This window comes from Solea senegalensis, linkage group LG14 (assembly GCF_019176455.1).
Source record: "Solea senegalensis isolate Sse05_10M linkage group LG14, IFAPA_SoseM_1, whole genome shotgun sequence".
In the NCBI taxonomy this organism is placed as follows: Eukaryota; Metazoa; Chordata; class Actinopteri; order Pleuronectiformes; family Soleidae; genus Solea; species Solea senegalensis.
Window position 1 is genome coordinate 14706638 of NC_058034.1, and position 27387 is coordinate 14734024.

Consider the following 27387-nt stretch of genomic DNA (forward strand, 5'->3'; position numbering starts at 1 on the left):
AATTGCTGACCCAGGGATACACCAGAACTAGATAGGCCTCCGCCCCCTATGATAGAGCACCACCCCCTCTGCATTGAGGACATTTTTTCCCAGTGGCCGTTCGTGGTACTGCAACATAAAATACTGATTTGCAGGAGACCCAGGTGCCTCATCTACTCACACCTCGAGACGTGGTCATAGGCATTTATAGATCTTTATAATCTATATTTTTAATTAATGGAGTTTCATATCTGTGAAACCTTCCTAAAGGCCATAAAAAGCCCGTAAACTTTTATTTTATTTTATTATTTCCCAGAGTGACGTCACAACTGTGCACGAGCAAAGCGCGGCCATGGAACGGCGCTACTGTAAGGGAACGATATGAAAACTTTATGGGAAATGTGAATAGATTATGCCGATGGAGTGTTTTTCTTTTACATTTTTTTTTTAAATATGACGAAAAAGCAGGTGTTAGTTATTTATAACGAGCTGCTGTGTCGGATACATGTGGGAGAGTTGACTGTGTGGAGCTGTGACCGTGGGAGACCTGCGGTTACTTCACCAGTGATTCCCGGGGAAGCTGGTTGTCTTATCATCACTATCAGTACATAAATCTGATAAATGTGATGAACACATGAATTAGAGTTGAAGATAAACAGGTTGAGATAAACACATGAATTATAGTTGAAGATAAACATGCTGAATGAAAGTTATAAAAGTTATAAAGCTGTTTATTGTGATCATTATATTTATATAATATCAATGTAAGAATGGTATTATTATAACAATAATAATAATAATATCAATAATAGTGAGCTTTATTTATAAACTTCACAATTAATATGCACTTGAATTGTACAGGAGCTGGAAAAGTACTGCTATTCACGATATCAACAACATCAAAACATCAAAAACATCAAATTCACCTGTGAGGATGTCAAAGATAACATCCTTGATTCTTGGACTGTGCCAAGGATCAAAATGGTTAATAACTGATGTGGTGTTCGAGTGATGATAAGTGTGAAAAGTGTGAAAAGTGAAAAATTAATAATACATTGTCACTGTATAATGTACTTTATATTTACGTTTTAATTTGCCATCTGTATTTGCTTAAACTAATTTCTTATGGTTTATAACTTAGGTTATTTTATGTGCATATTTATTTTCACTACATTTTTTAAATTATAATTTGTGTCTATTTGTCAGTGTCTAAGGGGCAGTGGTGTCCACTTCTTATAATACAACCATGCACCAGACTTTACTACAGGTCACACATATCAGTCAGGAGAGGTTAGGGTGTCAGTGGCGCTCGAGATCCTCTGTGGACAGGATGTTTCACTCAGTGACAAATGTCCGACTAATGTTTTCCCACAATGCAGCTGAATTTCCGAACAGCCCTTGGTTGGTTGTATGCTAAAATGATTAAGATCATTACATTTGATTTTATAGATTTCATTTAAGATTGTGCAGTTTGTCCTCTCTCAGCTCAGTCAATGGCTGACATTTGATGTCGATATTTTTTGGCCTTTATGTGTGTGCGTATATATGAAACTATATTCCTATACAGAATACTTATCAACTCACTATCATGCAGTTTTGGTGTTTGGTGGGGAGTAGGTGAGGTGGTAAGTAATGCAAATGTGTTTGTTCTTGGGTTTTATTTTTTTTATTTTATTCATTCATTATTTAACCAGGAAGGTCCCATTGACATCTCAAACTGTGGTTTGCATGCTTCCTCTGGCGGTATTTGGAGGAAAATCAGAAATACTGTTCCACTGTATATACCAGGGTATGTGATCGGAGTGGGTCTGAGGAATTTTGACTGCAGTGAGTAGAAAATGAACACAAAAAAACAATACATTAAATAACAATAATTAGAGTTACCTTGCCTCTCTTTCTCCATCTTAATCTAATTTCACTATACCAGTGTCTGGATGATGAGAGGGCAAATTATCTTATTGGGAATAAATCTGCCTCCTATGAAAAGGCTCTATTTATTTACACCACTGATTTTAACGTTGGCAATTAACGTTGACGTTACTTCAAGAGCTCAATATTTTCTACAGAGAACCGCTGCCATAGTTAATGGCAGGGGGAGGAATAATCTCTGTCACCCTGCCTTTTATGCTCTAGATGGCATAATTAGAATCTAGGATGTTGTAAATGGGCAGTATAAATTGACAGCATTATCATATTAGCAAACAGCTGCCTTATTACACATGCAGGAGACGCAGACCTGATTACAGTTGTCCCGAGTGATCCAGTCTCCAGTGGACGCAGGTCTAATAGCTATTTTCTTTTTCAAGCATGATCCTTCCCCAGGACACATTAGAGGTCACCTCCTCAACTGATGTCCTCTGACCTGACTTAATTTCACTGTATTTTCACACTTTTTTATTGATTTATTTGTAGCCAGTTCTATAATATTTATACTTTTCACCACATGCTTTCTTTTTTATAATGATTAACATCTTACTTTATGTTACAGGAGTGGGAGTTGTAACCTTGAATTGCTGATATATACACACATGCACCTGTACAGTCAGTTCTTATAAACATCATTTTTGTTTTGTTGCATACCATCCATGGATGTGAGATTAGATCCCATTTCAATGCCATGTGTGAACAGTCATACTTGGAGCTATTCACTTCTAATCAGATCTCTCTCAAGTAATCGGCATCATTTCAGATTAGTGATATTGGCCACATAATCAATCTAAGAGCGCTCTTTTTTTTAAACAGGAGCTGAGAATAGTTAAATAGGTTAATATGGAGGTTAATTTCCAGCTCTTAAGCTGCAAAATGATGCACTACAATGTTCACCAGTTGAGCTGGCATTTGGTGCTCAGCTGGTTTGTTGTTAGTCCGTGCTTTTGTTACTGAAAACAGCAAAAGTGACTAAAAACGGTACACACACAGGCTGTGAAGTCAAGTCTATTTGCTGAAATACACTAAAAAAAAGGCCATTTAGAGAAAGTGTTCACTTTCTACTCTCAGCCATGCAGTTCACTCTGGAGTGTTTGTGCAGTACTCGGAGCTCAGAGCAGAGTGAGAGCTCTTTGTTTTCTACACTCTTCGTGTTGGCATGAACAGCTGAAGTCAACCAGTGCACTGGATCTCATTCAGACATGTTGTGCATTTGGTCTTATTGCATAACATAACCTGAGCTGCCTGATCAACTGGACAGGGAGCAGAAATACAACGTTTATTAAACCACCGACAGAATTCCCACTTGTGACTAAATTCTACTTTACTTAGGAGTATACTTCCTTAAAATATAAGAAGTCAGCTTAGCTATCTTGTACACTTGTTTCATTCCTACAACTGTATGCGGGATGGTTGTATGCAAATATTTATACCTGTGCAGCAAAACTTGTCATTAAGTTTGCAAGTAAAACGAAGACACTGCAATAAACTGTAATAAAAGGTCTAAACAAAGAACACAGTTCACTTAAAATGCATAGACTACCTTAAAATGAGACCCCCAATTCCTTAGTAAACTGTGAACGGTTATATTTTTCACTACTACTTTGCCTTTCTTGTGTAATTTCACAGGAGAGTGAGAAAGCATGCCACTCCAAATGAATCATCTGATAATTTTCACGACATTCAGCCCTGGTTACCCATCATCCACTTCACTCCCATTAGGTGAAGCTGAGTGGGACTGGCTCCTCAGTGAGGGTCCTCATGGAATTACAGGTTCTCATCCACCTACCACTCTTACACAAGGCTCTTTACTCACTCTCATTTGCACAGGAACCCATTCATGCTGCAAACACAGCTTCCTTACATGGGACACACGCGCAAAAAAACGAATTCTGTGGTGCTCAAGTGTTGAGTCTTTTGCATCATTTGCAGATTTATGGTCCCTGGAAATGTCTCCATGTCTGTGGTAAATGATGATGATGTTGAATTGCTGAACCACTTAAGCACCTGAGAGTAGAAATATTACATGGTTGCTACAAAATATGACACAGCTGCTGACGTTTCTTGCCAATATTAAAAACCCATACTGTCCTGGAACTGATGACTCAAGGTCTAAACTAAAATATAAAGGTGACCCCGGATCTGCTGTTGTTTTTAACTCCTTGGAGTACACCTTACTCAAAGCCACATGAGGGCGAAGTCGCAGTGAAAATCTCTTTTGAAAAAGCATCCTAAGACTTGACTATTAATTGTTCTGCATATAACCCTGTATTTATTTTTTGATGTGTTCAGTTAGCATGTAGGGTTATATAGCTAAAAACACAAACTCTCCCTTTATGATGGCTTCAGTGCTGCGTTTGTGCTGAAACTATTTTAGGGAGGTGTTGATTCAACTTTCTGCTCACTTTACTACTTGCATTTGACTTAGTTTGTATTATGTAGACATCTGATTTTAGTATTTGTATCTACCCAGTCTATTTCAAAGAAGACAGACTGGATTACAGATATCTTCACTAGCACAACACACAAAATTACCCAAAAAATTATCACACAATTGAACATGTCTCAAAACAATGTATGTTAAACACCATAATCTTCGAAGGCCTTATCTTTTATGTCAAGGTTCAAACGTCTAACTTTTTTCATCATTGAAGCAAAATATAGAAAATGAAAACAAATACATTGAAACACCCAAAGGATCCACAGAATAGCTCCTCTTTATCTGTCTTAAAACCTTTCCTATTTACTATAAAAGCATATCAATAACAATATAATATTGCTATACAACACTCTGTTGATACGTGACCAGCTGTTTTATCACGTGATGTGTCTCTCCCATGTCCTGCTCTGCTCTTTCACAGTTTTGTCACTGATATTAAGACGGCGCTGGCCTCAGCAGTTCTTCATCAGCCTCGAACTAAAGGTGCCTCCGTGTTATCAGAGTCAAAGGGCAGAAGCACGGGACCATCTTCCACAGGTCAGCCAGATTAATCCTTCACTTCATTATCTGTTGGTGCAGAGGTCCCTCAAGTTTTTCAACTTACATTTCAGCATCAACAGAAGTAACATTACATACATGTTCTTCACAAAGTGATTTTGTATTTGTACAGCAAGAGAGTCATTCTCTTTGTCCACTAAATTGTATTTTTACCTTCTAATGTAAGTTAAAAGTCTAAAGCCACAAGTTAATGGAAAAATGGTTTGAAGTTAAAAATTTATTGCACATCTGAATTTCTGAAAATATTGTCCTCCAACTGGTAAATTATGTTCTTAAGCCCCCTAGTGGCATTTAACACTAATTCATGTGTGTGATTTCACTGGTTTCCTCTTCAGTTTATGAAAATATGTCCAAAACAATCAATGAGCGTAACAGTAAAATGTACCAAACTTAGGAAGAAAAGTTATTTGATAAAAATGATCCGATAAATAATTGATATCAGTCGATATTTGTTTGTAGGACTTACACAAATATAAGTGAATATAAATATTTATAATTAAACATTACAATCAAATTTCCATGGTGCAGCATTATAGTCCTTTGTTTTTATCCATGTGAGTGGACAAGGATAAAAAAAAAAAGAAGCTTCTTTCATCTGAAATCATTTTACCTAATAATTAGAGCAGCCATATCTTAGAGGGAGATTGTCATTATCTTTACTTAAAAATAATAAAACAGTTCAAACAAGTTAGTCAACTGCACTTTATACCATGTAACCTTTATTCCTTTTTTTTTTTTTACCAAGGTGAAGTCACCAAACTGCACTGCACCAAACAGAGTAAAACAAAGTCAAATTATTTACATATACCATTTGAATACAAGGTGTGCCACTGTGTCTCTTCACTGCTGCCTGTCCTGCAAACAGTTGGACTAGATCATGACACGTTACACTGTGTAAGGGGCTGCTGCAACAGTAGAAGAATAAGCAGCAGTTTGACTGGTATTTATTTGTCTGTTATATCATGTTTGGGCTGTGTATAATTGCCATGAGTTGGTTATGTGTCCCTCTCTAATTCATTTTACTAATATATCTAGTTTAGTAAGTAAGACAGTATAGACAGTGATGCCTCAAAAGTTAAATCATCTTACATAACATAATTCCGCTTCTAAGTTGGTAGTCTATTGATCAAATTATTTTAACCATAGGTTATAATACATATATAATATATATATGTAATATATATATATATATCTACTTCGTAGTTGATGTTGCTCGGATTTGCAAGGACACCTTCCACGTGCTGTTTTGCAGATAACAGGAAGAGGCCGCTGTTCTGTCTGTGCAATTTTCCTTGGCGACAATGTCAAATGACATTGAATTGATTTTCATAGCACCATTGCCTCTAGGTCACATGCCTTTGGTTTTGTGTGTAGCACAATCTCACATCAGATTTGAATTTTAAAAATGTGACTCAAACCTTTTAACCCGTGTCACATGAGCAGAATCTGACTCACATCTGTATCCACATCCATCAAGCTAAAATGAAACACATGGTCACAATAAAAAAAGAAATATAAAATGAAGCTGAGCATAATTTCAGTCATAATGGCTTAAATTAAGAAGGTAATCACACCATCAGGACATTATTCGTCCTGCTCTGGTTTGGTTTGGTTTGAATACAAAGTATAGCACATATTTCAGTCATGCTGTTTCCCTCTGAGAAGCCTGATCAAGCTGTTTTCCCCATGTGGTAATTTGATGGACCTCAGTCCCAGTGGAAAATCTCTCATACATCTTGACACACTGATGTGTGACCTCATTTTGTCCTCTAAAATGATATTACAAAGACTTGCCTACATAGCAGACATTACACTGAAGGAGACGGTGAAGTAATTTTAATACACGATTCCCAATTGGACAGAAGGGAAAGCTTTGGGAATACTAACAATATATATTTGCATTTCTATTTGTATTGTTAATTAGTTTTTTTCCCCCAATAATTTCCGGAAGTAGACGACTGTAGTCATGTGACTTTGCATATGTCTCAAATATGACACTAAACGTTCAAATGTCACTCTCTAGTTTTCCACAACGCGTTTTTATATGAACTGGAATTTTTCCTCATACATCTTACGGGTAAACTAAGCCAACCTCAGTATAGAATCTGTGCCATAAGAGCTGATGTATGAGCCTACAATGAATGTCCTACTTCTCTGAACCAGCAGAGACTGATATGAATGGCTTTTCATGGCAGAATATGTTGTCACTAAATCTCACATAACACGAATGCAGGTATTGTTGAAACGTCAGTAAATGTTGGGGGTTAATTCATCTATGTAGGATATGGATCTCTAAAGCTCTTTTTTTTTTAAATATGATGTGGGTTTTTCACTATAATAACTCACAGTTTCACTCTGAAAATGAAAACTAGTTTAGTTTAAGTCATTTTGTTGATTGGTGATAAAATTTAATACAACAAGAATCAAACCAGGTTAATGTAAGATGTATTTAGTAGTAGCAGTAGTAGTACGCGTTATACACTTTAATAAAGTAAAAGCAACAATGCTACACAATAAACAAATATACCCATTCACTAGTGAAAGTCCTGCATTTAAAATCATAAATAAAAGTCCAGAGGGGTTGACATAAATGTGTTATTCAACTGCTGAATCACTGTTACTGAGCAATACAATCTACAATCGCCAGTAGGATGGATGCTGCTCAAGAAGGAGCTAATTAAAGGATATTGGGAATATTTATTTGAGACTCAGCTTCATGTTGACATAATCATAACATAATTCAGGCAGATTTATCAGCTGCACATTTAAACTGCTGGAGCTCGCGACTGTTTAGGGATTTCGAAGTTGACCAGACTCTTTGTCATGTTCATGATTGAAACCAGTCTGGGATGATATTGGCATGTGGCATGTGGTGCATTATCAAACTGAAAATAACCATTAAAAAGATGAGCAGACTGTGGTCATAAAAGGAAGTACATGGGCAGACTGCAATAGCCCTTAAATAAGCTGGGGCCTTCAAACAATGATTGGTTGTATTATGGGATCCAAGGGTACGAGAAGTCATCCATGCAAGGGTCACACCACCAACAGCAGCAGCCGAGACAGTTAACACAAGACAGGTGTTCCATCTGCAGCCTTCAAATGTACGTATGGAGGTGGACAGCATTTTCAGGTTACTTAGGTGACATTTTCCCTATTTATTATTATCCTTATAATAAAAATTCAACACAGTAGAGAGCTTTTTATTTGCAATAATATCATATCAGGTCATATCAGTATTATTATAGTAGTAATAATAATAATACGTTTATTTTGCCCCCCCAAAGAATTGGCCCTAAAATTCACTTCATCCTGGTGTCAAGACTTGATTTTGCTGTTGGTTAAATTTTGGACCAAATAAGTTTGCTAACTGAACTGTCCAGGGTGTACCCCGCCTATCACCCGATGTAGCTGAGATTGGCACAGCACCCCCCGCGACCCTCTGGTGTAGGATAAAGCGGTAGATGATGATGATGAAGTTTGCTAACTGTCTAGGTCGTCCTCATTGTCTTACTAATAGGAATACATTTACCCATTCATTAATTCATCTTTATATATATGTATACACCCTTGTGCGTCCAGTGACCATCACCAGCTGTGCCAAATAAATGTAGATGGTCCCTTTTTTGTTTTTATTTAGGGTTGCACCCAGTACACTACTTAAAGTTCCCCTCACATTGCAACATCCTCATACCTTGAGAAATGAGAAGATAATTGGTCAGACAGTATATGGGGTATACATGTAAATCAATACGTATTAAAAAATGTGCAGATTTGTATTTTTTTATTTTTTTATTTTAATAACCCAAGTAGTGAGTCGTATTTTTATTTTTGAGAAACAGATGGTTGGTTTAAGGAGGCATTAAGATGTTAAATTATGTTTTAAAATGTTTTTTTAATAAAACCATTGTGTTGGATTGGAAATAATGTTAGTACTAATAGTCTCACAGCAGAAAGACTGTTTATTTATCACAGCTTGTCACATAACCCTTTTCCTGAAAGAGTTACTCAGAACCTGACTGAGCTGATTAATACTTGAAATAAAAAAAAAAGATGTTTGTTTGGGTGTAATGTTCCTTTAAAGACTGATTCCCCTGCAGCTTCGTCATTGCGCAGAACAGTTTGAACCAAAAAGCGGAGTGACCTTCCTCCGCTCTCAGTCTGACAGGGGCAGCACTGAAGCGATAAGCCGGTCTCAGCTCCCACCGTCAGCCGCACTCGCCTCAGAATAATGAACAACAACTTAGTCGGAGATGAAATCGGGTAAGAGCCATTTAATAACGCTTTCAAGTGTAAACAGCGTAGTAACGGACAGGTAGTCTGCTCTGCTCTGTGGTCAAGCTGTCATCTGACAGCTAACGCTAGCTAACAGGCTAAGCTAACCGTAGAAACTCGCTAGCCCGAGCAAAGACGGGCAAAAAAGTGAAAGTAGTCAGTGAAGTAGCTCCGCGGTTTGTGGTGTCATTAAAGCAGCAAAATTGCACATTTTACTTCAGCGGTGTCACTTCGCTTGTCATTGGGACGCGCGAAAGTGCAGTTAATTGTCTCAGTGTTGTTTTCATTTAGCCGCAGCAGCAGCAGCTCCTCACTAGCATAGCTGCCGCTTGCCAGCGAAGCGAAACTCTCCTCTTCTCGTCCCGGGCACAGTGCGAGGACATTTAGCGGGCACTGCCGGAGGATGGAGCATCCTCGTCCGCAGTGACCCTCCGCTTTTGTCACAGTCGCTGCATTTGCGATGGCTGCGTTTCAGCAGGGAACCAGGCGACACGTTAATAAAAATCGCTTTATAAGTTTGGCACCATAGTGTATTTTAAAGCTGCTGTTAAACTTCCAGCACCGGGTTCAGCGGTCCGCATGCAGCCGCAGAGCCCGAACAGCCGCTCTCTTCTCCCCCTCTCCCACTGGAAACACTCGGGTTACAGTGGTGGAGGCTGAGTGCTGCAGCATTTGGAGTCCGCGCTCACTCCTGTGTTAGCCCTCTAAACACCTTGGCTCTGTCCCGGAGTAACTTACGTGGCAGAAGGTTCATAAAAGACCTTTATTGCTGAGGTCATTACATATGAAGACTTAAGTGGCAGCCACTACCAGGACTGGATCTGGACGGAAAAACGTGTGTATGAGCTGTGGCTGCAAGATATTTTTGCATATTTCAAATAGAGATAGATCTACACATTGTTTGTACGACTAATCAAGCTTTTTTTTTTGCCTTTTTTTTTAGTTATGTTTCAGCTTATTATTGTGTAACTTTATTTTTTCATTTACAAGTTTCCAAAGCTTACCCTTTGATCTTCTGTTTCATGTATTTAATATTTAATTTGTGCATTATTATATTATTATTTATTATTAAGAGTATATTAGTGGACTCCAGTGCAAACAAAAAATACAGATTGGAAAGACATGGTCAGTCTTTTTTTTTTCTTTTTTTTTCAAAACCCCAAACCTGATTCAATTACGTTTTTATGTCATATTTAATCAGATGGCGGAAAAAAGAAAACTGGCTGAAAATATTGACAAAACAATCAATAACTGTAAAAATAAATCATTATCTGCCTTTAAAAACATTCCATTAAGAAATGTAATAAGTGGATTCTGGTGAATTTCCATTATGGGGATAATCACAAATGGGAAAAATCTTTACAATTTTATCTGAGTGTCTTCACAATGTTGTCAGAGTCTCACTCACCAACGTACAATCCTAGTGATTTGTTTTGAATGTTCAGTAGCTTTCAGAATATGAACATAAATACAAACAGATGTCTGTATTTTCTGCACAATTTTACAGATGCAAACAAGTAAGGTGAAAGTATAGACAGAAAACCTTGCCCATTAACATTTATAAATGTAAAAAAGAAAATACATGCATAATCTTTACAATTATTGCTCAATGCACTATTGGTATAGCTTTGTTATAATTGGGAAATCGTTAATCTTCACCCCCAGTGCTTTAAGACCTGCCACTGGACAGACAGCATTTCATATGGCTTCTATTTTACCTTTGTGTGAGACACTGTAATGATGCATAAGCGGTTATGTCTAACACTGACTCAGACTAATGATGAATGACTGACTGGTGGTACTTTGTCTATTGTTCCAAGGAAACTTTTTGTGGGTGGATTGGACTGGAGTACCACACAAGGTAAGCAACGCTTAAAAGGCTCAGCTACCTCATCCAAAAACCAGTAATGATTGAATGAACAGAAATTTGTCTGGCTGTTGTAGTTTCATCATTATCAGACTGGAGAATGTTTTCTTGTTCACAGACTTGTTAGGACCCTAAGTAATTAAACCCTAACTTCAGGTCACATTTGGTTTGCACTTGGTTGTGAAATATTGGGTTCTTGGATTATACCTGATTCTGAGTAATATTTTGTTTTATTCAGGGAAAATTATCATATGACTGTGCAGAAACACACACAAATAGTGTTTTTGTGAAGCTTGGTGGATAATGTAAAATGTAAATGTATCCTGTGGAAGGTCATGTATGCAGCACTTGATAATGAAGGTTGAAAGAGTCATAGTGACGTCAGTAAAATACTGATGCATGTACCTTGCAGGTTACTTACATTTCTGCCACACAATCACCCTACAATTACAGATGCTACCAAATGTTGCGTGATTAAACTGATACATTACTATGTCATTGAATGGAGAGTACACATCAGGGTTATATATTTATGTTTGTAAAATATCAAAAAATCACTGTAGTGATAATGTATAAATATTATGATTTAAAGTAAACAAAATTGCTTATTCTCCTTTTTGACATTTTGTAGTCTGTGATGCTCAGTTGCACTGCCCTTGTGGTAGATTCTATATGATACATTAGGCCTGTGTATACATTCTCCTCTCAATTGGAGCTGCCCAGAGTAGGTCTAGTTTGTATCAAGCCTTCGTCTCGTGCTTGGCTGGACATTGTGTAACTTTGCACAAAAGGTTTGTCTGTGAAAAAGCGCTGTTAACAATAAGATCTTACCCACACTGCTGTGTTACTCTGCTTGTTTCCCTGGCGAAGCCCAGGGGCTTCTCAGCAATGAGCGAAGCAATTTCGATAACTCCAGTGTGACTCCTCATTTGTTCAAACTTGTACGCTTGTTTCAGTATGCGTGTGCGGGCATTACAGTAGCTGGTTGCATGTTTGTTGCCATTTAAGATGACAGTGGGCCAGTGCTATGTTTTTATGAATGTATCTTTATGAATGTTAATATGTGACATGAACACAGACACAATTCCCAAAATTCTAGCACAAGACAATAATCAGTAAACCTGTAAAAATGTTAGTTTTACGTTCAGTCAGGTTTTGGTCCCAGTTACAGTTTTAGCTCAGGTTGGTGATAAGTTAAAAATCATTATGACACTTCCTTGTGTTCAGTTGGCAAACGGGGCTAAATCTTGGATTAAGTTTGCATATTTGCCACATTATTGTATACATTTTTGTGAAGCTCCTCTCTTACTTCATCTCTCTCTTGTCTCAGAAACACTTAGGAACTACTTCTCACAGTATGGGGAAGTAGTAGATTGTGTCATCATGAAGGACAAAACTACAAATCAGTCACGAGGCTTCGGCTTTGTTAAATTCAAAGACCCCAATTGTGTACGGATGGTGTTGGAGACAAAGCCACATAATCTTGATGGAAGAAATGTGAGTATTTTAAATCAAAGGAACAGAATAATCTGTCGGTCCTCTGTGTGAGCAAGGCAAATTAGTAACAGTATTTCATTATTAACAGTAAGTAGAAGTTATTCAAGGAGAAATACAAGTTTGAGTTGGGTTGCACCTTACTGCAGTCATTATTACAGATGATGTTTATTGCCCAACAAGATGTTCCTGTTCATAGTTAAATTAGCAACATTGACAGTTAAATCTAGATTGCCTTGCCTTTGGAGGAGGGTATAAACTCTTGCCACATATGTCAATTAATACAGGCCGTTACATATGCTGACCTGTATTGTGAGGCGAGCAAATATATGTACATGGAATCAGTGACAATGAGCATTTGAAGGTACTTTTACTAAGAGAAAATGTTTTATCTCTCTCTGCTCTCAGATTGACCCTAAACCATGCACCCCCAGGGGAATGCAGCCTGAAAAGTCTCGAACCAAAGAGGGCTGGGTAAGAGGAATCTGATTTCTTCTGGGAAGGCTAGGTATTTCTCCTGGGCTATGGCAAAGGCCACTGTCATATCAACCCTTCCTCCTCTTGAGGTTGAACTCAGGCATCAGTTCAAGGGTGATGAGGAGACCTTGAGCTTCATTCATAAGCTTTGAGGACCTTTGAGGACCTTTGAGGTCTTGTCCATGCACGTATATAATGTTTATTAGTCTCTATCTATTTGTGACTTAAGCAATGCAAATGCAACAGTATCAACAGATCGCCTGTCTGTCTTGTTTAAATGTTCACATTTTTTTTCTTTACATTAATGTAGTTGTTCTAGCAAGTGTCTTATTTACAATTACATTGCATACATTAAATTCAAGATACTGTAATATATATCATAGAAAAAATCTTTCAGCAGTGAAGTTTTTGTCAGGCAGAAATCCCTGCACCAACTATGGGTCAATCAGCGATGCTATCAAACCCCTGCAGTTCTCATTTTGCTCCAAGCCAAGTGTAAAGTTATTGCTGTCAATAAAAAATTTCTATAAGTCGCACAATTTGCTGTATGCACAGATTCTATGTCGAAGGCTTTTATAAATGAGACCCTCCTCTTCCTCCTGGAATTTAAGTCGTACGGTTGGTACAGAATATTTTTACTGACAAAGCAAAAGATATAATTGGTAAAATCATTGTCGCTGTAAGCAGCCTCCAGCATATATAGCAGCAGTGGAGTGCACAGCAGTGCTTACTAGATGAGAGTAAGTGGAGGAAGCAGTGTTCTCTGATCTGTGGAGACCAGTGTTTGCATTGACATGACATGTTAAGAATTATACCCCAGGGCAAGAGAAGAACCTAATTTCTTCAGCACTGTTTGAATAGATGATGGCCTACTGGCCCCCACCTAAAGTAATCCCTCACACACATTGATATCCATACACTCCGTTTTCTTTCAGAAGGGCAGCAAAGCTGATAGCAATAAATCAAAGAAGATATTTGTAGGTGGAATCCCCCATAACTGCGGCGAGCCTGAACTCAGGGACTATTTCAATAGATTTGGAGTGGTGAGTATTGTCAAGTGCATGATACAAATCAGTTTATATTGTGATTAAATTGCTTTAATGACATGACATTGAACACAGGGTCAATACTACAGTGTTTTTTTAGTGGGGTGGGATATTCAGGCTTAATATTTAATTGGAATTAGAAGGGAACCTGACTGGTTTTCTAAATGGAGCCACTGTTTCCCTTTGTCCCATTCAAGGTCACAGAGGTGGTAATGATCTATGATGCGGAGAAGCAGAGGCCCCGAGGTAAAAGCTGATCCCATTTTTTTCTCTCCGCTCTCCATACCTTACCATCTTAAATCTCATGACAGACTATTCTTGCCCAAAGAGAAAAATCCATTCAATTAAAACACCGTAACAATTAAAAGGAATTTTCTGTATGACAAAGAAACATAATGTGTTCAATGAAACACAAACAGTCATTGCTGTGGATATTATATAGAGTAAGAGGTGAAAAGATATCACAGCATATTTTTCTTGAAAGTAATGGCAGTACCTTTGGTTTATGCTAATTTGTTAAGTATTACGTGTAATGGTCTCACATTTAACAGTGGCAGGTGGTGTCTTTGCACTGTCTTTCATGACCTTGTGGGACATTGTCCCCCTGTTTCATACACACATTTCTACTCACGAATATATTTTCCTGAAAATAAATCATTGTCCAGCCACTGTTACAATTTTTCTAAATCCACTCTGATATAGTCACATCAGTGAATGATTTTCAAATGCTCAATAATTTTCTGTTGCATGGCTTTTCAGTTAATTAATGCTTTTTTTACCATTAGCCTTAAAATGAAAAAATGTCTTTTTCAGAATATGGCATGACAGTTCTAATGTCCATTATAATACTTTCACTTAAATTTAACAACAGCAAATAGGGAAGAGGCACACTAACTGAAGCACAGAAGCTCCAAAATTCACAGTATTTTATCACAACATGCAACTGGCACATTGAGAACACTTCCACTATCTATAGACATTACTGTCTGTTGCTTTGCAATGGCTGAAGGTGATTATAATTAAACATTTAAAATGTTTCATGGTCTCTTTCATAGTTCGGACATGACGTTGACAGACATTGGTATCTCGCAGGAGTTTTATGCAAATAAGTCATAATTGTTTAATGAGTGTGTGACATGACAGCATGGATGGCTTCACCGGGAGTCAGACCCACGCTACCAGCAGTGTTCCGGTCAGACTCGGTCTGCTGAGTTCCAGTCACACAGTTGCCTCATCTGCATTTGTCCTACATAGCAACAATGCAGTGGCAACTGACCCTAAACATGTATTACTGCTTCCATCAAAACACCATCCATTCTCTGTTGGGAGAAACCCAGAATAGTTTGTCATTGATATTTAACATGCTGTATCAACCATTACACAATTTTTAATAGTATAATTGATTTGTCATACTAAAACCATTAGACGTTGAACATTGGTGTAAGTTTTCTTTACCTTGATTTAGATGTACTTGATACATTATCTTAAACCACATAGGGTGTGTTTTCCCATATGTAGAAAGTTAAGTATTTTTGTAAGTAAGCCCTTTTCTATTTTTCTTTCTTCTGTCTCCCTTCTCCTTGTGAATGGTTTGAATGTGATTAACTGTCTCTTAAGATTTGTCTTTTCTCCTTTAGGTAATTGTGCATTGACTGGTAGCACAGAGGTACAGGCCAAACGTTAAAAGTACCCAGGTTTTTTTTCCACTTGATCAAAACGGGGTTTCCACAAGGTTGCATCAAACTATTAATTGGGCTAAAGGCATAAATGTATCTTCAGAACTTCATATTATTTGAGCAATTTCAGTCTGTATTTCTAATCTTAGTATTTATTTATTTTTTGTTGGCCAGTCAGTTGTATAAAATATTAAGAAACTTTATTGATTCATTTATTTTAAAATGTTTGCCATTTTTGCATAGAAACAAACATTTGGTAATACATTTCCTAATTATGTCCTAGTTCTATAAAGTAGCCTGCATGGTAATTGGTTCATAGTTTTATTTGTATGTGGAATTATTTAGAGCCTGTTGGTTCCATTTATAGCTAATTTCTAGTTTGACTAACATGCCAGATATTAATTTGTGTCGCCAAGCCATGTCTCTCTAACCGAGATATGTCAAAATCTTTTATGTGTCAACTTGGCTTTGAATTTAGATCAAGGACGGGTCAATGACAGATGTTATTAATGGTGCCAGATCCTGAGGTTTGGGAAATGGTTGACTTGTTACTAGACGTCTCTAAAATCTCTGTTGTCTCACAGGATGTACAGTTGGATTGAGGTTAAGTCCCCAAGTAGAGACTTACACACAACCCAATTCTGCCACAGAGGAAAGTTAATCAAGTTGAAAGTAGATCACTGCAGCATGCTGTGGCCTGTTGCTAAAAGTTTTGTGACAGATAGAGGAGTTTACTGAACAGTTGGTGCAGCTGCTGGGCTTTACCTGTGTGTTGATGAATGTTGTGTATCCCCTTTGAAAAGTCTTTAGCCAAATTGGCAACTTGTCACTTCGGGTAACAGTTATGGCCTATATCTTTGTGTTATTGTTGAGAAATATTCTAATTGTCCATTTAGGCTTATCCTGGCTGCCTCAAAAGTAAAATACTGAAATTGGGAAAGCTTGGAGAAGGCTTTAGGCATTCTACAGTTTATGTTTCTTCATATTTTGTGATGCATTAACAATGGCTGTTGCGAGTGTGTGCTCCAAAGCAATTTACCAAGGGACAGATCAAGGTGGGGTTTGGATGAAACGGCATGAAGTAACACTATGTAGTACTGGTTCAATTGGCATTTATCAGTGTTGGAGGATGAACGAGAATTGAATTGCAATTGAAGTTATGCATTTCTCTTTGAATCAAATGCTACACCTGTGATTCTGCATGTTTAGCAGGTAAACACTCTTGTATTGTTATCTTTACAAAACATTTCTCTGCGCAGTAAAGAGAAGTTTCCCTCAATTCCCCAGGCTTTAGTCTTGGATTTGTGTTGTTCTGCAAGTCTGCGACATCATCCGAACCCCAGGAGCCTCTTGCTCAGTCTTGACGGATCCTCACTCTGCTGGAGCCCAATACTGTTCTCCATCTTGTGTTGTCACAACCCCCTGCTACCTTGATTCACTCTTGGTCGTTGGCTAGGTTTTGGATTTATTACTTTCGAGGCCGAACAATCAGTGGACCAGGCTGTCAACATGCATTTTCACGACATCATGGGCAAAAAAGTGTGTAGTTGTAGTTTTATTTTACCCTTAATATCAAACAGAGGCTTGGGCGACAGAAAGAATTGTACTATTAAGCTGTTTCGTTTGTTATAGTGACTTTTCCAAAAAAAAAGTCTAATTGATTGCAAAAACATAGTAGAAATTTACCTTTAAGATGGTAAAAATTATAATAATCAGGCTTCTGACAACCTTTGGTACCTAATCGACACCATTCCTTTCATAGTTTTTATGTAACTCATCCTCAATAAATGTCGATATATATATATATATATATATATATATATATATATATATATATATATATATATATATATATATATATTACAGTTTCAGTTGTCACCCAAGGCTTTGTTACAACTGACCACTCCTTTAGGATGAAGTGTATTAGATAGTACTAAAAGCATTTATTGTGGTGTTTTATCTCCCAATGAAGTGAAAATGAAATGAAAGATAAAGCTTTATATTATGTTGAATTTCACAGACTACAAATCACCTAAAGGATTGGTCCACTCTCTCCTGTTTCTTTTGTTTTCTGATATGTTTTTTAATTTTATTTTGTTTTCAGGTCACTTACACATCAACATACATATATAAATTTTCTTTTTTTTTTTAAAGCTAAAGAAAAAAAAACTCAGTGACCTTAGTTGAATCTCCATACTGTGTCCCCGAGTTTTACCAATACACAAATCAAAAGGGTGTCAGTAAAATGCTCCTTAAGACGAGACATTAGTCCACAGTTGCCGCTACAATTCATTTAGAGTTTACTTTAACTCGCTGTATGCACCAGATGGATGGGGTTTGCAGCTCAAAGACAATCCAGATGATGTCATATACAAAAACAAATTAACAAACAAAAAACAATGGTGTAGTATTTAAGCAAACTTCATAAACTTCGAACATCCTTTCTACTCTTCTGATGTATGACAAACACCACACACCTGCCTCCTCAGCTGAACAAACTGAACCAAAGGCTCATTGCATATGCAGTTTTCTTGGATATGCTCATTAATTAAAAAACCCAAATATTTTCCCTAATAAAGATAGTTTGCACTTGGCAGCTTTTAAACTAAAATACTGAGATACCAGAAGAAAGATTTTCCATATTGACAGTGTAGTAATTTATGGGCATAAGAAAATGCAGAGTACTTATTTCCACCTTACCATATATCCTGTTTCTGTCTTTGACCTTTAAATGGTATCAGAAATATTTTATGGTCAGTCTGCCGTGACCCTTTTGTATATATTTTAATATTAATATTGGGTTTTATTTTAAGTAGTGTCCATATTTGGTAGTGATTGTTGTGGCTTTTCCTCACATCCATGATAGTGCTGCTGCATGTCAGTGATTTTTCTTAATGGAGCATGAAGTGCTTTTAGTGGTGCTTATGATCATGATTTTTTGGAATATCTGTTCTTTTATTGACAGTGGAGAGATGACAGAGAGTCAGATTACAATCCCACTTCATTGGTAAATGATTCAGTCTAACCTGTGTATTCTCTGATGGTATCCCTCCCCCTTGACTTTGTCCTGGTTTTCAGCAAGAATCAAGGCTTGACTTAATCCATTGTTCTTGACTTGACATTACCTTACACTGGGATTTGAGGGAGCCTCGGAGATATGAGTTACAAAATTAGAAATTGGAGCACATCAAACTGTGGAACAAATCCCAGCTCTGCTGTTGGGGACCATACAGAAGTCATGGTATCCATCACTCGTAGCTGTGATGCCCACGGGAGAACATGCGCAGGTAGCTGCCGGCGGCAGCGAGGCCACTGCCGGAAACATGTGCATGTAATTAGGTCGACAGAGAAGGAAGAGGAGGCTTGGGGAAGGTGGCAACACCTTAACGCAGGGAGGAATTTGCAATCCGTTTTCCTCCTGCAAGGTGACCCCAATAACTCAACCGCTCATTCTATTTCTGGTAGGCTCCCCCTTAGTCTCAGCCTGTTTCCTTGCTCTGGTTAACTGCTGGTAGCTTTGCCTAGTTACAGACAAGAAAGTTTTTATAGTGGGGCAAAACCTTGAAGTCTCACTCAAGGCATCAAACTTTTTAATAGGATGCTACAGTATTATTTATAAAGGAGGTAATGATTAAAGTCAGACTCTGAGCAGAAATAAATCAACAGTGTGAGACGGTTAATTTTAGTAACAATTTGTATTGCAGGCAATTGTAGGCAATGTCCTCAATTTGACATATCAAATTGTTTCATCATTGACACAGTATGAAGATTCATTTTTACATTTCAAATACAGTTCATTTGTTCTATCTGCATGTTTACGTTATGTTCTATCAAAACTTAGATACAAATTCTTTTCTACAAAACCTTCCCCTCAAAAACATATTCCAAATAAAATTTTAAAAAGTATATGTTCTTTATAAGCATTAGCAGGAAAAAGGTAAGTCATGTCCTTCCATTAGATGTCTTAATCATATACAGGGCAGTTTATTTGAGTAAAAAATAAATCTATGTCTCTCAGGTACATCCTAAGAAGCTAAAATCTATATTTAAGAAAAAAAAAAAAGCTTTATCATTTACATGTGCTGTCTTTGCAATAGGATTTTATTAACCCTAAAATGCTAAATAAAAGGTACCTGAGACACATAATTGTGCATCTCTCCTGGCTACACAATAATATTAATTAATTTAGTTGCCCCACATAACTCTTATAAACATAAAGTGATACAGTTCAACCTGGCCCAAAATATTAATTTTCAGTAGGTAGGACAGGTCTGTCTAGGTGAGGGACGTCAGGATCCTACACTGGTGTTGCCAAATGTGTCCTCCTTGTCCTTTGTCCAGGTGGAAGTAAAGAAGGCTGAGCCTCGTGACAACAAAGCTCCTGGCCAGCTTGGCCCTGGCCAGTGGGCACCCAGGGGCATCTTGAATGCAGCTAATGGTTGGACAGCACAGCCTGCCCAGGGCTGGCAACAGGCGTACGGGCCACAGGGTGAGTGGGAACAAGTCCCAGAACAGAGCGTGTGAAGCTTTCTGTTCAGAGGAAAGCCTAGTAAAGACTTTTGAAAATGTGTTTAATCCTCTGTTTAACCTTGTTCGTGCTTGTTACTGCTTACATTGTTTGAATGTTAAATTGATTTATGTGAACACTTGATGTTTCAGGCACTCAATCCATTTTTTTTCCTTCTTTTTACAGGAGTGTGGGTGTCGACTACTGGACAACCTATAGGTAATGCATTTGACCGCACACAAAAGATATTTAGTATTTCCAGTCCAGTATATTTTTTGTATTTTGTTTAACAGTGGATTGATCAATTACACTGGATGTGTGCTTGCCATACGATTGTGGCCTTATCTTGAAATTCTTGTGTAGAGGAAAAAAGTCTGCAACTAGTGAGGCCAATACGCCGATGACAGTTAACAGCACGTGTTATCACTGATTCATAATGGCTGAGACTGCTGATAATATTCTGCTCGAGACAGATGGCAGCCTTGAATGTATTCCAGTCTCCCTCTGCTATTGGTCAGGCTCAGTTTCATATCCCCACCTCCGGGTCAACCTGCAGGACTTGCTGCAGTATCGGCATTCATGCTCACTCAAACTGTACCTCATGTACCATTAATTGCCAGATAGCGTCCTGTGAATTCAATTTTTCTAAACCATTTGTGATCTTGTCTGTGACAGCTGTTTAGTAAGGCCAAACTAATGCAATTCAGACGTAGTGTACACAGCATTGTTGATCGCATACAGTATGCTGCCCAGCCAAAAAAAAACATTTTGGTTAGTGCCTGTCATACACGCCTGTGGGGGCAGTGGTATGATCTGGGGCTGCGCAGTTGGTCAGGGGTAGGTCAGCTTACTCTCTAAAAGTGAATGAACTGAATGAATGAAGAAATTTTCAGCATACATTTCATGATCACAGTGTTGGGATGCACTACTTGTGTACGGGATAAGACTGAACAGTAGTATAGTTTAGAACCTGACAGTGTATATAAAGCATGAACTGATATTTATTTTACCCATGTCTAAGAAATGGTTCTGTTCTCTGTTGGTACAGGTGGATATGGACCTGCATTGACTGCGGGCCGGGGGACACCCACACAGCCTCCATCACCTTTCAACGCGTTCCTGGTCACAACACCTGCAGGTGGCTTTGCTGCACCTCAGGGCTACCCTCAACAGGGCTACAGCACAGCACCTCATTTTGGTCAGTAGTACATGACACACTCACTCATCACACTATGGCACGTAGTTGACATTGCTACAGAGTAAGAGTCAGATAACATGGTGTAAGTATACACTGTGATTGAGGCAAAATATAATAAGTTTCTGAAAAAAACTTGCATTGCGTTTTTTTTGGACATATCAAATGTGTTAGCTGAGTCAGTGTCAGGTTAGCCTGGCAGCTTTGCTGTTGCTGTGGTCAGGGAGGAACCTTCATCTTATCGGACATGGACAGATACTGTGTGAGCTGCACGAAATGCTGCTAAAAAGGCTGTGGAGAGGATTTTCAACTTTCTCCAATTAAGGTTGTCATCAGACCAAGCTACTGTATTGTATTGTACTGTACTCATGAACAATATATTATTAAAATATTTAAATAAAATATAACAAATGTGCTGAGCAGATAACTAATTAATATCATAGGTGCTACATTTGGTTTGGTTAAACAACTTTTATTCATGCAGACTAACATCAGTTAATTTTTTTGGTGAAACTGATCAATATCTTGACTTGTAATGGTTTTCTTCTGTTAGTATGTTTAACTAGATTTTTCTTATGTTTAAAAAAACAAAAAAAACAATGCCATGTGTTTTGCTTGAGTCTAAGATGACTTCTCTAGTGCTTGACCAAGGTCATGGTTTACAACATAATATTTAAAGCACTAACAAAATGGTCATTATTGGTGACAGAAGTTGTCTTATTATCCAGCAGGTTACAGTTTTGGCACACCCCAAGCAGACCAGTATGCTGCACAGGTTCCTCCTCCACCCACCACTCCAGGAACTGCACCTCTGGGCTTTGCCCCCGCCACCACACCAACTCAGGACTTGAGCAAAGCTCCCACTGGGCAACCTGACTTCTCTTATAGCCAGTATGGTAAGAAAAGCTGTGTGCATCAATACGTTTGCTGCCCTTTTCTCTCCCATTTAAATCAGCTCTCTGCCTTGTCCATCTCCCTTGATATTAATGGTTTCAAGTACAGTCCATTTAAGTTCATATTTACAATCCTAAAACAAACTGGAGGTTGCTCATGGTTCCATTTAGCTTGAACAGCTACACATGCATACATGCTTTTTGCATACATGAACCTCTCCGGCTCTACCTGAAGATGCTGCTCAGATTTCACCACATCCAGGAGTCTTCCAGTGTTTCCAGCTGGGCTGTGGATTGGTAAAAAACATTGGTAGGTTTGAATTAGATCATCCTGCCTTGCAGTGTTTTTCGTTTTGTTTTGCATTCTTATGTCAAATTGTTTTTTAAGGGCGTTGCAACCTTCTCCTGACAGACTGACTTAATTCAAGTACTCCTCCCTCTCTCCTTCCCTGTGTATGACTTTGCCGGTTTCTTTTCCTTGACTTGGCACAATTGCCATAGAAGAGCACCAGCATGACAGTGTTGTGTCCAACCTGCCAAGCTACCTATCAAAATGTTTTAACATTTCCATCACTTTCTCACTCGCAGCTTTGCATGCTCTTTTTGCTCTGGAGGTAGGATCAGATAATAAAGCCTTGTGCTTTATTTAAAGTAAAATAAAGTTTAGTAAACATTACTAAACATTTAAAGTAATGTTTTTTTTGACAAATTTTTCTGTAGGATTTGTTTTTGTGATCTCTTAACTGTTTTTGGACTGTTAGTCAAAACATATTACCCTTGACTGTGTTAATGCTAGGATAATTATTTCTCCAGGATTGCCCTTAAGTTGACAAATTCAGCCAAATTTCAGTCAGCATGTAGGGACTTGAAAATTAGATATTTCAAACCACTTCGATATACATGTAGATAATTATGTGCCTCATTATGTTCTATGGCTTAAAGAAGTCCTATGTAGATTTTCAATTTATATACTGTATACACGTGCAGAATTAAGAGGCCAAGATCATGCTAAGAGCACAACTGGAGGCTGAAGGTTTTTAGCTCTGAACCAGAACAAAGATCCAGGGATCCTGGGAAAAAGGAACAAGCTTTGTCTTCACTGAACATTTCACCCTTTCAGCAACATAATCACACTTTCAGACAAGAATCAAATACTCATTGAATAGCTACATGCAGTTTTCTGGCTGGCTAGTATTTTTCTCCTGACTTTGCTTAAAGAAGCTTCACACTGCTGGATCTGTAGTCATGTGATCACTGTCAGTCATGATAGGTGTTCATTTTGTTAAGTGTTTCTTACCTGTGCTATCTGCCATCCAGCTTTTTGTCTTTAGGCAGAAAAAGACAGCAGAGAGTCACAATGGTTTTGTGAAATTAGCAGAAAATCAGAAATTCTGATGTTCTAATGTAATCTCAAATCCCAACAATAACGTTAAGACACTGTATACAACATTTTCAGTTGTGTAAAGTTAGAAAATGGTTGATGTTAGATAAGACAAGGTGACGTGAGGTAATCCTTTATTAGTAATCCCCATTGGGGAATATTTATTAAGGCAAATTAGGTGTGTTTGATTCAGTCAAGGTTCAGTTTGGCTGATGTAGGTTTAGGCTGTCAAAAATTGGTTATGCAGAGAGTAAGGATTAAAATCTTTGGTTTCATATGTAATTTAATACATTATTAACAAACCAATTTCTGATGCATACCACATTTTAAATATATATAATAAATATACAAATATATTTTTTGTGGGATTTTTGTCAAAATACCTCAGTGGATAGAAGAACACTGGAATTTATGAAATGTAAGAAATGACTGCTAAGCAACCGTCTTTGATAATGTTTTGTGAATTGTTCCTTGAACTACTTTTTTTGCTGGTTTTAACAAAAAAGATCACTAATGGAGTACATTTGGCAACTTTTGGATGTTTAAATGCCATTTAATGCCCCTAAGTTATTGTGCTGCTCCTTTTGATCTCATGCGACTCAGTGAACTATAGACCTGTGCCTTTCCAAGAAACGACTCTCAACAATGCATTTGTGTGATGAAAGGATAAAACTGGCATTATGCCCATCTGAGAGGTTTCAAGATAACATATTTCGTGCTGAAATGAAAGATAAGCTGTTGTGGCTTGTGAGATCCGAACTGAATCCAAACATTTATGGTATGCTTTGGAGAATGTCAGTGACATGTATTCAAGACATATATTACTCATTACAACATGCCTCACTTCTGGCGTTGTTGTTTCTAGTCTCCTCATAATATTGTGGGGTGGGAAAGCACATTTATCATGTTATTGAAATCTTAGCATGTGCACATTTCATTAGATTTCCTGAGACCAGGCTGGCATGATTAAAAAGTTAGGTGTGCTAGCAGATAGCTCACACATTCCCCCTCCATTTTGTTTTGACGTTCCAGATGATGCTGAGCAGCGATGCCTCACCAAGTGTAGTGCAGGCCCATTAACCTAGTATATACCCATTCTAAATGTAAAGCACTGTTAGCTCAGTAAGGGGGGGACTATTTAAAGTAGGTGGCCAGCAGCATCTGGGTTCAGTCAACCTGGTCTCCTCGTCTCATTGATAGGCTTGGGTAACTACCCACAGGACCCCTCTGCCTACGGACCAACGCGTCCTTCTCACAGTTATGGTCAGGATGAGCAGGGAGTATATAGTGCAGGTAGGTGCCAGCATCGTCTTCTCCACCCACAAAAGTAGCTTTTGTTCAGTACTGTAGTCTTTATAGAGCAGCAGCCTGGTACTGCCTTTTTTTTTTTGCTCTATGTTTAGTATTTTGCATATACATTTTGCATGTACATACAAATTACTGTCTGTACTCTTGCGTAGTAGAAACACAGCCCCTCTCTCTTTTTGCTGAGTCGACTTGAATGCTGTTTACATAGAAATTGGGCGTTTTAAGCTCTAAGCATGTTATCCATCTTCCTCAGGGGCTGTAGCTTTACTATACCAAAAGTGACCACATCCTCTTTTCTTTTCTTTTTACTCACGCTGTCTGCATTGCTTTGCTGATTATAAAGGGATGATCTAATTGTCAGAAGTTGTGTTCATGGTTCAGTTGTCTCTATGCATCAACAGTCCAATCACCCATTGTTTTTTTCCCCCATGTACTGTCTCCACATTGTAGCTGAAGGGGTGAGAAAGGAAAGAAGATTTAAAGGACACAATGCCAGAAAATTTTCAGCTTCTCTCAGATTTGTCTGACTGATGCTCCTGTCGGGACTGTTCCCTGTTACCAGACTTTGAAAAAGACACTCAAAAAGACATGTTTTTCTTTCAAAATGTCTCCCTTTTCTTTCACCTCTCTCTCTTTTAGTTATGTATGACTTTCTGTGCTCCAATATGTATGGGGACATGTCAAAAAAGGGTCTGTTGCTACCAGGATTTTACCAGGGAAGGGAAATAACCATTCACTTGTAAAATGCTGTAAAGATTAAGCTGCAGCTTGGTTCTGCATTAAACCAGCATCCCCCCCATTTTTCCAGATAAGTTTCCCTCCCTGGTGTCCCATGTCTGTTTGCACTGAGGTGGTGCCATCTAGTGTCTAAATAGGGCAACACTGTGCTTGTTGCACAGAGTAAAACCTTGATATCATCCTCAGTTGATCCACTTTTAGGTTTAAATACAGATTTTGTCTTTGTACCATAACAGTACTATTCTTATATGCAACAGTACAAGAGTAAAAATCCACCACAAGCCATGCAAAACTTGATAGAAAATCAGCTGAACAAAAATTACCTGAAATGATCACCTTATTTGATTGTTTTATGATTTATTGTTTTATGAAAGTGATATATTGTTTAGAATTTGAAAAATGTGTGAAAATGATGAAAAGGTGGCTCATGACAAGTTCCCAACACATAAGGTGAAGTCTACAACACGTTAGATAATAGAATTCTCTATTTACAATGACAAACAAAAGTTATAAATCCTAATTGCTTCAGGCTCTATGTTATGTTTATAGATGCAGGAGCATAATGGTAACGTTAATGGTGGTATTGTGATATTAACAGTAATACTTGAATTTCACATAGATGGATGTCATATCTTGGTACTTTCAGCTGCATCACAATTGTGATTCATTAAAAATAAAAATGCATCACCTGCAAATAACAACAAACTTTTCATCATGTACCAGTGGAAAGATACGTGGTGGATTTTTCCTGTACTTCAAACTAGTGAGAATTTGACCTAAGCATGTCATGTAATCCATATTTTAGAGTAAGACCTCTCCTTAAATGATGTATGGTGACTCTTGACATTAAAATCCTTTTTCTCTCTGTCCCCCCTATCTCTCTTCTTGTCCACCTCAGGGTACGGCCAGGAACTAACAGCTTTCGGCCACAGTTTCGCTGACCCCAGCCAGCCGACGGCTTCGTATGGGCCACCAACAGCACAGCCCGCCGCTGCACCGCAGCCTGCAGCCACTGCATTTGGCAGAGGGCAGAATCACAACGTACAGGGCTTCCACCCATATCGACGCTGACCGCCGCTTCTGGCCATTGGCGATGTGTAAAATTGAGTAACAAAAACAAAAAAAGAAGTCAGGGAAATGTTTGTTTTTTGCGAAAAAGCAAAACTGGAATTCTGGATCGTTCTATGGGAGTGTTGAATGCACACAGTTTGTGAAACGGAACCAATTATGAAAGCAGGGATTCCAGTAAATTCAATGGGGTGTAATGACCCCCACCCTTTTTTTTTTGCCTAACTTAAAGGAACATTCAGCAGAAAGAAGCTTTTTACCCCCCCTCCCCACCTCCTACCCCATGTTTTGTAGTAGAACTCAACTACTTTGCAATAATTTTGATTGTCTGGTCAAACACTAGCACAGAGACTATGTAACGAGACTTGCATATAAATATGTATATTTATGGTGGACACAAATGAAAACAGGGTCTCAAGTTTCCTCAGCTTTAAATTCTAGGGAAAAATGTTTTTATTTTTCATTTGGTGAACTTTGTTTACTTTCTGAGCCTTTAAAGTTTGTTTAAAATGGAGAGTATGAATATATATATTATACACAAACTGTGCAATTTTTTAAA

At 38.0% G+C, this 27387-nt stretch overlaps 1 protein-coding gene across 5 annotated transcripts; it reads left to right on the forward strand.

The window, feature by feature from the left end:
• Positions 1–9029: 9029 nt before the first annotated feature.
• Positions 9030–27321, forward strand: dazap1 (DAZ associated protein 1). Of its 5 annotated transcripts, XM_044044989.1 has the most exons (13): positions 9030–9166; positions 10999–11039; positions 12376–12542; positions 12948–13013; positions 13952–14059; positions 14260–14308; positions 17195–17277; positions 20080–20227; positions 20432–20464; positions 21294–21443; positions 22172–22336; positions 24915–25007; positions 26659–27321. In XM_044044989.1, exons 1-13 carry the CDS (start codon positions 9135–9137, stop codon positions 26829–26831), a joined length of 1308 nt encoding a protein of 435 aa, XP_043900924.1. In that variant the 5' UTR covers positions 9030–9134; the 3' UTR covers positions 26832–27321. The 5 variants fall into 5 exon arrangements, with proteins under 5 accessions (XP_043900924.1, XP_043900920.1, XP_043900921.1 ...); XM_044044985.1 differs by lacking the exon at positions 24915–25007 and having other exon boundaries at positions 22169–22336; XM_044044986.1 differs by lacking the exon at positions 24915–25007.
• The last annotated feature ends 66 nt before the right edge of the window (positions 27322–27387 follow it).

What these genes read in the sequence shown, in the direction of transcription:
- dazap1 (XM_044044989.1), top strand. Translation starts at nt 9,135, where the DNA reads ATGAACAACAACTTAGTCGGAGATGAAATCGG. An exon ending in ACGACATCATGGGCAAAAAA is followed by an intron (nt 17,278 to 20,079) that starts GTGTGTAGTTGT and finishes TCCTTTGTCCAG; the next exon opens with GTGGAAGTAAAGAAGGCTGA. An exon ending in GACTACTGGACAACCTATAG is followed by an intron (nt 20,465 to 21,293) that starts GTAATGCATTTG and finishes CTGTTGGTACAG; the next exon opens with GTGGATATGGACCTGCATTG.